This window comes from Apostichopus japonicus, chromosome 16, assembly GCF_037975245.1.
Source record: "Apostichopus japonicus isolate 1M-3 chromosome 16, ASM3797524v1, whole genome shotgun sequence".
Classification (NCBI taxonomy): Eukaryota; Metazoa; Echinodermata; class Holothuroidea; order Aspidochirotida; family Stichopodidae; genus Apostichopus; species Apostichopus japonicus.
The window spans coordinates 9956111-9965816 of NC_092576.1; the positions used below are offsets into that span (position 1 = coordinate 9956111).

Genomic DNA, 9706 nt, shown 5'->3' on the forward strand with positions numbered 1-9706 from the left:
GTAACGAAGCCTTGTGTACCAACATTGCACCACTCAACATGATATAAACGATTGAATTCAGCTCGAAGACTCAATGGATAGAGAGCGTCAGAGCTCGATAGTGTCTTCACCACGTTCCCGATCTTTCCGCTTTACGACCACATTTTCTGTTAAATTTTATGGTAATTTGGACAGGTAATAAATGGAATGTCCTATCAAATGCCTAAATGCAGTCAGTAATTATCATACTCTCACAAAGGCAAACAAAATGCGTTTGTGGTACATTCTTGTTGGTTATGTTAACAGTTTTTGTCAATGCTCTAACCTCCTTGAAGATGTTCTAAGCGATACAGAGAATTTGGCATTCGAAACCTAATTTTCTTCCATTTCATTTTTTTTTTTCAAAAAAAAATTGTTTCCACAATTTTTGGCAGTGTATTAACTCGTGTGTATTGTCAATACCATGCAAGCTTAATGCAATGTTGCTTATCGTCTTCCTCGGAATTTTTACATATAATCCGTGATCGTTCGTCCCTAGACTTTTAAAGCGGAAACCAAGCAACGAACGACTTCAACCACAACTCAATATCTTGATCTTATGTATTGTTGTTTGTTGGTATTTGTTTGTATATGTTTGTATTTGTTTGTATTGCTGTGTGTTTGGACATATCGTTGTTTGAATATGATCTTCTTTGTTACCAATAACTCTCTATACCTTATTCCAAAAAAATGGATCACAGTATAGGTGATCTGTAATGTCATCATGGTATACAATAACTCTGTAAATAATTATCTCTGGTTTGATTAATTAACTTCTTCTTCTTCAGGAAATACCATTTGTGGGCGTACCCGTCATCGGGTTTATATATGCTTGCTGTAGCGGAGGCAGTCTGTCAAAGAACAACCATTTTTGGATTTTATCCATATGAAAAGGATGACGTTGGAAAGAAGGTGCTCAGACATTATTACGAGAAGAATTTGACAAACTTTAAGACTTGGGCTCATAACTTTGATGCCGAGTACCATATGTTAATGTCACGCAGAGACGAAGGCCTGATTGACATGGTAACGAAGCCTTGTGTACCAACATTGCACCACTCAACATGATATAAACGATTGAATTCAGCTCGAAGACTCAATGGATAGAGAGCGTCAGAGCTCGATAGTGTCTTCACCACGTTCCCGATCTTTCCGCTTTACGACCACATTTTCTGTTAAATTTTATGGTAATTTGGACAGGTAATAAATGGAATGTCCTATCAAATGCCTAAATGCAGTCAGTAATTATCATACTCTCACAAAGGCAAACAAAATGCGTTTGTGGTACATTCTTGTTGGTTATGTTAACAGTTTTTGTCAATGCTCTAACCTCCTTGAAGATGTTCTAAGCGATACAGAGAATTTGGCATTCGAAACCTGATTTTCTTCCATTTCATTTTTTTTTCAAAAAAAAAAAAATTTTCCACAATTTTTGGCAGTGTATTAACTCGTGTGTATTGTCAATACCATGCAAGCTTAATGCAATGTTGCTTATCGTCTTCCTCGGAATTTTTACATATAATCCGTGATTGTTCGTCCCTAGTCTTTTAAAGCGGAAACCAAGCAACGAACGATTTCAACCACAACTCAATATCTTGATCTTATGCATTGTTGTTTGTTTGTATTTGTTTGTTTGTATTTGTTTGTATTGCTGTGTGTTTGGACATATCGTTGTTTGAATATAATCTTCTTTGTTACCAATAAATCTCTATACCTTATTCCAAAAAGTGGATCACAGTAAGTGATCTGTAATGTCATCATGGTATACAATAACTCTGTAAATAATTATCTCTGGTTTGATTAATTAACTCGAATTAAGTTGGGAAAAAAGTGAGAAAAAAAAACGACGTAAAAAGCATCTCTAATTCCTCGAATAAATTATCGTACTGTATTACGCTTCACCAAACGAATATTTACGATTTTTTTTTCCAAACAAATATTGATTTGATAATTAGGGGGCGGGTGTAAGGTTTTGAAGACATTTACTGGACTGCATCCCATGAATAAAATTTGGAGACAATGTTTGCACTTATACAAATCAATGTAAAACTCAGGGACCACTTTGATTGACCTCTTCAAATATTAAAAGCATTATAACTGATTCATGAAACTAAAAGGAAGGTCATTAAACCCTTCAAATAAGTTGGACTCTCATAAACTATTTAATAAATTATTATTTCCAAAATTCAAGATGCTAACAAGTATAGAGCAGCCTGTGAACTCTCTCGTGTAACAATATAATTATATATTACGTTCCTACACTATGGATTCGTATGCGAATTATGAAGAAACGACATCGATCAATAGCTAAACATTGATTTTAATTAAGACGGACTTCTTATTCGCATCAAAATCTTAAAACATGGAAACACCGAAATAGCTTGATTGCTTATCTAAAATAATAAGTGGCCACTTTGATTCGCCATATCTGTCAACTTGAAACTCCTGACACAGGTTTACAGTCTTGTTCAAGGGAATCAAGGCCAAGGCCGTCTCACACGACTTTACTACTTACCCCTGGTCTTTGGTAACTTGTCACACCTACACACCAAAGTGTGCACATTTCAATCAATCTCTCCTGGGGCACCACAGTGCACCACAACCACATGTCCCCCGGGGACTTCCCATAGGGTGCAGCCACAAACCAGCGCACGCAACTATATTTACAAGTTACCTCGCAAGTCCCCATTTATACACCTGGGTGAAGAGAGGCAATGGAGATAAAGTGCCTTGCCCAAGGACACAACGCAATGATCTGGCCAGTACTCGAACCTGTAATCCCATAGATCACAAGTCCACTGCCTTAACCACTTGACCACTTGACCACCTCTCCACCCCCCCCCCCCGTCATATATGTCATTGTAATTTATTGCACATTCAACAGACATGGAGAGGACATTTACTAAAAAAATATATATAAAAAAAGAGAGACCGCAAGAAATACAAATTAAGGTGAATTGTTTCTATAGTTGATTATTTTTTACTTATCATAATTACTTTTATCTTCGTTGTTTTTGCTACACTTTTCACCATTTTTATCTGAAAGTGTCGTGTCAGTTCATACTGTATTAAGAGAAGTGATATATGAAATTAAACGTCGGTCGTACATGTGAATAAGATGCCTCATTTTGGCTATAGTCGTAAATCGTTTTTTAAGCATACAAATCCTAGTTGAGCAGACTTTAAAGCAGGAGAATTTGTATAAGAGCATATTATTCAATGCGACACCGAAAACATATGCAACAAGAGTCAACTAGAAAATATGGTTGCCAAAACGCAACCACTGTTTATGAGTTTGTTTTAAGGTTGAAGACTGAGAGAGGAGGCTGGTAGTGTAGGAAATATCCCATGCGAGTCTATATTTAGGGAATAATGATTAAATGAAGGGGTCTCTATTGCCAAATGATAAGTGGGATGACGTCATCACAGAAGTTTTAAGTGGACCAAGGCCGCGACACATTGCCTTCTGTGATGATGTCAGAGCGGATATGATCTCGGCAATAGATACAGGAAGTGGTTATTTTTGTATACAAGAACGTAACGGACCAAAACGGATATGATGCTGTTGAATGATGTTATGATCAACTTACTTGCTGAAGTGCTGTCACGAGGACCACGTGACGATAGAGAGATAGAAATCATGAAAACATTAAAACATTTCAGGAACACAATTCTATGGTATCCCAAAAATACCGAAAAGCACATATCGCAATTAAAACGTATTGTCAGAGGATTGAAGAAGAACAACTTTAGTATTCACATTGCATACAGCTTGATAGATATTTACCGAAACATAAAATGGTAAGAAGTATGAAAACAATTTTTTTCAAGTTCATCAGGAAAGTTGTCTTTTGCAAAGTAAATGCATTGTGTATCAATTCGTTATCTAAGGGTTAAACTTGCTAGATAAAGCTCAGTGAGAAAATGTCATCACACTGTGAAATAGCGTTTAGCATATTAAATTCGCTTATAACATTTGCACACAAGTAGACATATTACTTTTCAGCTATTTGATGAAAGTTTAAAAAAAACAGTCCTTCTATGTTTCTGAGGTCATTCACTTCAAACCTGTATTAGAGAATTATCTAATTAAGATCATGATCATTATTTGTGCCCAGATATTTTTATGTTCCATGCAGGTATGTAATGCAATATTTTTCAAGCAAAATGACACATTTTTTTTACATTTGTGTATATCACTTGCTTACCGTTCGTAACGAAAGATACAAAGTTTGCCTAATTTACCTGGAAATTGTTCACATAAAGACAGAAGACTTTACTTCTTTCTTAGAAGACAAAGTTAACGTAGCGACGATCTGTAAATGTCAGTGCACAGTTTTGGTTACTTACTGCTTACTGGTCCCGTAACCCGCACGGGTCGTAGGGGCGCTGCAATGGAGAACTCGTCAGCCGCTTCCATTCCTGCCGGTCGTGGGCAAGAGCCTGGGTTGTAGCAAGGTTCATGCCAATCCACTCCTTGATGTTGTCGGCCCATCTCTTCCTCTGTCTGCCCGTCTTCTCTTCCCCTGTACCGTGCCTTGGAGGATGGTCTTCGACAACCCTTCAGTTCTTGTCACACGCCCATACCATTTCAGTTTTCTTAGCCTGACTGTGGTCAGTAGGTCTTCTTAGTTGGCGATGTGTTGCTTGACGGTTCTGCGTACTTCCTCATTTGTGATGTGGTCGGTGTATCAGATGCCAAGGACTCTTCTGGTGCATCTCATTTCCACTGCTTGGATCTTCTTTTGCAGCTCGGCAGTAAGGGTCCATGACTCACATGCATACAGGAAGATCGACAGTACAAGTGCATGCAAGAGCTCGAACTTGGACCTGAGGGAGATGTCCCTGTCGTTCCAGATTGGTTTGAGCTTTGCCAAAGCTGCGGCTGTCTGTGTAGCTCTTGCCAGGACCTCTGCATTTGAGCCCTCCTCACTGATGATGGCTCCAAGATACTTGAACTGATTTACTGTCTCCAGTTGTTGTCCACTGGCCACGATATTCCTTGTGAATGGAGTTGTGCTGTTTGTCATCAGCTTGGTCTTCCCGGCACTGATCTCCATGCCATACTTTCTTGATGTGTCATCCGGGCAGCTCACAAGGTTGGCAAGTTCGTCCTCGTTACCAGCAAGCCCGTCAATGTCGTCGGCAAACCGGAGATTTGTGATGTTTCTTCCTCCAATACTGACTGTGCCCTTATGATTTTCAAGGGCATCTGTCATGATACGTTCTAAGAAGATGTTGAACAGTGTGGGTGACAGTAGGCAGCCCTGGCGGACTCCGACCGATGCATGGCACCAGTCTCCAACTACGACTTGTAGAAGTACTGCACTGCTGGCTTTGGTGTATAGCTACTTGATAGTTTGGAAAAGCTTCTGGCCCATATTGTATTTCTTCATTGTGGCCCATAACGACTCATGCCATACCCTTTAAAATGCCTTTTTGAAGTCGATAAAGACATCTTAGATGTCTTGTTGATGCTGGCTATATTTTTCACACAGGACTCGTAGATTGAAAATCTGCTCTGTGGTGCTCCTTCGACTACGGAAACCAGCTTCCTCTTCGGCGATGATTTCTTCAGCTTGGGGTTTCAGCCTATGTAATAGGACTTTTAGCATCACTTTGCTAGCATGGCATATGAGGCTGAAGGTTCTGTAGTTCTGGCATTGTTGTAAGTTTCCCTTCTTGGGGAGAGTGATAATAAGTGTCTGGATCCACAATGTAGGCCAATCTCCTGTCTGCCAGATCTTGTTGCAGATACGAGTAAGGACATCAGTAACTGTGTCTCCTGCATGCTTTATCAACTCAGCGGGGATGTTGTCTACGCCTGCAGCCTTCCCATCTTTCAGTGATCGTATGGCAGTTTCAACTTCTCCACGCAGAATTGGATAGTCGTCATCGTTCGAAGATTCCTGTGTACGTTATTAGTACATCTTCATCTCCATGAAGCTCGTGGTTGTATAGTTCTGAACAGTATTCAGTCCATCTGTTTAGGATTTCTTTTCCTTCCATGAGGCAATTTCCTTCCTTGTCTTGTAAAGTGTTGCCTCTTGGCTGTTTTTGTTTTGTGAGATGCTTTACAAGTTGGTTAGATCGCCTAGTGTTGTTGTTGCTCAGCCTCTTTTCAATCTCTGAACATTGGTTCTCGATCCATCCTTCTTTAGCCTTGTTCATGTCTTTCCTGATCTTCTTGTTGATATGCCTGTAAGCGTCTGCTCCGGCTCTGGTGGTTTTCCCATTTTTGAGAGCCCTCCTTGTGTCACACATCTCCAGGATCTCATCAGTGACCCAAGGTTGAGTTTTCCGGCGGTATTTGCCAAGGATGTCGCCTGCTGTTTCTGTCAACACCTCATTGAACCTGGTGGTCAATGCTTCAGCATCATCATCAAGTGTCAGCAGTGGTGCAAATATCCCGCCAATAGTCATTTTGAAGGTCTCCGAGATGGATGGGTCCTTCAGTTTGTCCCAGTTGAACTTCAGTCTGCTGTATTTTGGTTTGGTGATTATCTTCAGTTTGACCTTGAAGTTCATGATGACCAAGTCGTGATCGCTCCCTACATCAGCCCCTGGGAAAGTCCTAGTTGCAGCTCTCATGATGCCTGCTCGGAGTGCAAAGTTTTGGTTAGGAAACTATGAAACTTAGTCTTAATATATTCTGTTGATGATCATGATTCCAATTAGATAATTCTCTGCTACAGGTTTGTAGTGAATACCTACAGAAACACCCAAAGACCTTTCTTTCTCATATCTGTTCACTCTCATTTATCTTTTGTTACAGGAAGTACAATATGTGGCGGTATCCGTCGTCGGGCCTCTACATGCTTGCATTAGCAGAATCAATTTGTGAGGAAATAACTCTTTTTGGGTTTTATCCTTTTGAAAGAGATCCATTTGATAAAGAGATACGGAGCCATTATTACGATAAAAGTTTCACCAGGTATAAATCATGGGCTCATAATTTCGAGACTGAACATGGAATTTTAGAGTCAAGACATTCTCAAGGTTTACTACATTTGAAATATCAATGTTAGTAATTCGAGGAAGACTCTATCCGTTTATGGGTTGAAATCAGCAATCGTCGATTCTACATGTTCTTCGAATGACAGACAATACGAGATGGTGTAAACCATGGAGAGTTAACCGAAAAGATTCTTAACACATCATTCCTATAACCGTGACTGTTTCATATTTGTCTGAAATCTTGGAATGACAAAATCATGAGATTTGAATTCCTTCAGCTATTCAGTGTAATGTGGTCAATTGATCTACTACATTATTATTTCGCCCAATGATGTTTTCTCTTGATACCAAGACGCGAGTTGTGCGCAGTTGCTAAAGTATCACCAGTACCAATAAATTGTGCCTTTCTTAATCTGAAAAATCAAAATACTTTTGGAATCGTAAGCAAAAACAGAATGAATTTGTTCCTCTTGTATGATAGGTAGAGTAACCTCATGGTTTCTGTATACGTGAGGTTGCAGTGTGCTAAATGATTCTTAGACATTGGTTTGTTGTTGGTACCTGTAGCTGAATGTATACGGGAGACGTGTGTTAATGTTCAAACGACCAGTTTAAGCCCAACCACGAAAATATTATGGAAACAGTAAAAGGAGATGGGATGATGTATTGGTTCACAGCCTCATGTTTAAATATTCTCATCTCACCCGTAAATCCACGTGATGAGTTTTCAATTCTGTCAGCGCGGCGATTAATTACGACAGTCAAGCATTTAGTTAATTACAAACAGGATATATGTACTTTATAAATAAAGGTACAACTATTTGTTGCTTCTATTTATCAATACACTTTCACTATTTTTTGGTGGAGGGGGGGGGGGGAGAGATTCTTACGACAAGAACCTCACTTTTCGGAAGAACAGTAGAGTCCTTACTTTGTACACTACTCATGTATTGATAACTGAAATGTTTTTTTACTGTGTTCTTTGCTCCTACTGCAATTCTGAGCAGTTTCCGGCTAGATAAACGCGGTGCACAAATTAACATTTATTATTATTATTGTTATGATTACCTTTTAGTAACAGATTTCTCTTAAAATGATTTAAATGTTTTTTTTTTTTGGTGACGATAAGTCATTCCCTGTATTTTCCTTGAATGCATTACGTTTTTTTTTGCAGGCAATTCATCAAATCACCTGCATGTAGTTCGTGGTTTTCTTTGAAAATGGTACACTTATCAATCCGTATATCCTCTATATTATTCAGCTTAAACCTTTCAATTTTACTCAGAGTAACTACTTTAATAACCATAAATAAAGTACATAACCAAGTTCTTCTGAAACAGAAATCCCACCACCTAACTACAACTTCATATCTGAATACATCTCTTATGAACTGTAATCCTATAGGATATATCTTCCTCGACTATCATGGAGAAACTACGGTTTTATGTTGCATTTTATGTTGCATCTAAACTATACAGTAACAGTTAATTGTGGCAAATACACATCTGTCACTTCATCGGCAAACACATCAGCTCTTGATGACATTGGTCCTTATTGAAACAAGTTTAGCGATAGCATAACCAATTTTACATGGTCACTGTATTAACAAGATCACCAATCAAACCTTAGCAAGGCCATTTCTAGTTCATCATGTTTCTTGTCTCATCAAATTATACATAATTTCACACTACTAAAATATAGCTATATCGGTTAACAATTATTGTAAAATTATCTTCATCCCTCACATATTATCCATATAGACACGTCACTTCGAGGCTACAACCATTAAATGTTAAAGGTCAACAGTATTTGAATAATTTAAGCAACATCATTTGAATTAATCTCAAAAAAAATTTTGAAAAAAAATACTATCCTGGTAGTTCTGAAATTATTAACTATTACCATCGAAGAGTGTTCCATTATACAAATAGGTGACTTACTGAGGAAAAATATTTTAAAGGTTGCAGTAGAATGGTTGTTGAAGTTAGAGCATGAGTGACCATAATACGACGGTCTACCATATGTTGGATCAATACTGTTGTCGTTTAAGTTAAAGGTCGGATATAGATGTACTTTAAATAATTTCTTCTACAATACTTGAAAGAAACCAATTTAGGAGTAAGGTAGGGAAATATCCTTAGGTGATCGATAATTGATTAAACCACAACCTACAGATACTAATGTCCTTACCAAGGAAATTACATGCAAAAGGAAATTGCACAACATAAACTTGATGCATTAAATACGTTACCCTCATCGGTGTTGAAGACTTATTCTTCAAAGTAGGAGAGGTCCTTTAGGTCAACGATCGTCAAACTTGAAGACCCACGACCGAGGAGCTCCCATTCGGACTAAATCTTGACATACCAGACCATCACACTCCACGATCGACATTGAGCTCCATGTAAGATACCGTGAACTAGAGACATGGTATTAAATTGGCATTTTGTTTATACTTTTAAAGAAATTTAATATATATTTTATCAACAGAAGAAAATAAAACTACAAACGGGTAACAAATTAACTCGAAAGCAGGGAGGCGGGGAGGGGATGAGGGGAGTTGGTTGTTCCAAGTAGGTGTTGCTTATAATAAAAGCGTTGTGTTTTACTGAATAGTATCACATTGTTATCACCAGTAGTTGTGAGATTATAAATTTCTATGTGTTTGAAACAATTGTTGTTATGTAAACGGCCCAGGAATGCTGCATTCTACCTCACCATCGCACTTCAC

At 38.3% G+C, this 9706-nt stretch overlaps 1 protein-coding gene across 1 annotated transcript; it reads right to left on the minus strand.

Moving 5' to 3' along the window:
- Positions 1 to 5937: 5937 nt before the first annotated feature.
- On the minus strand, positions 5938 to 8348 carry LOC139983613 (uncharacterized; the record flags this gene model as incomplete). Its single annotated transcript, XM_071997273.1, is given in 1 exon segment — positions 5938 to 8348. A coding segment is annotated over 1 exon segment (672 nt), but the record flags the coding sequence as incomplete, so codon positions are not given.
- Between the last annotated feature and the right edge of the window lie 1358 nt (positions 8349 to 9706).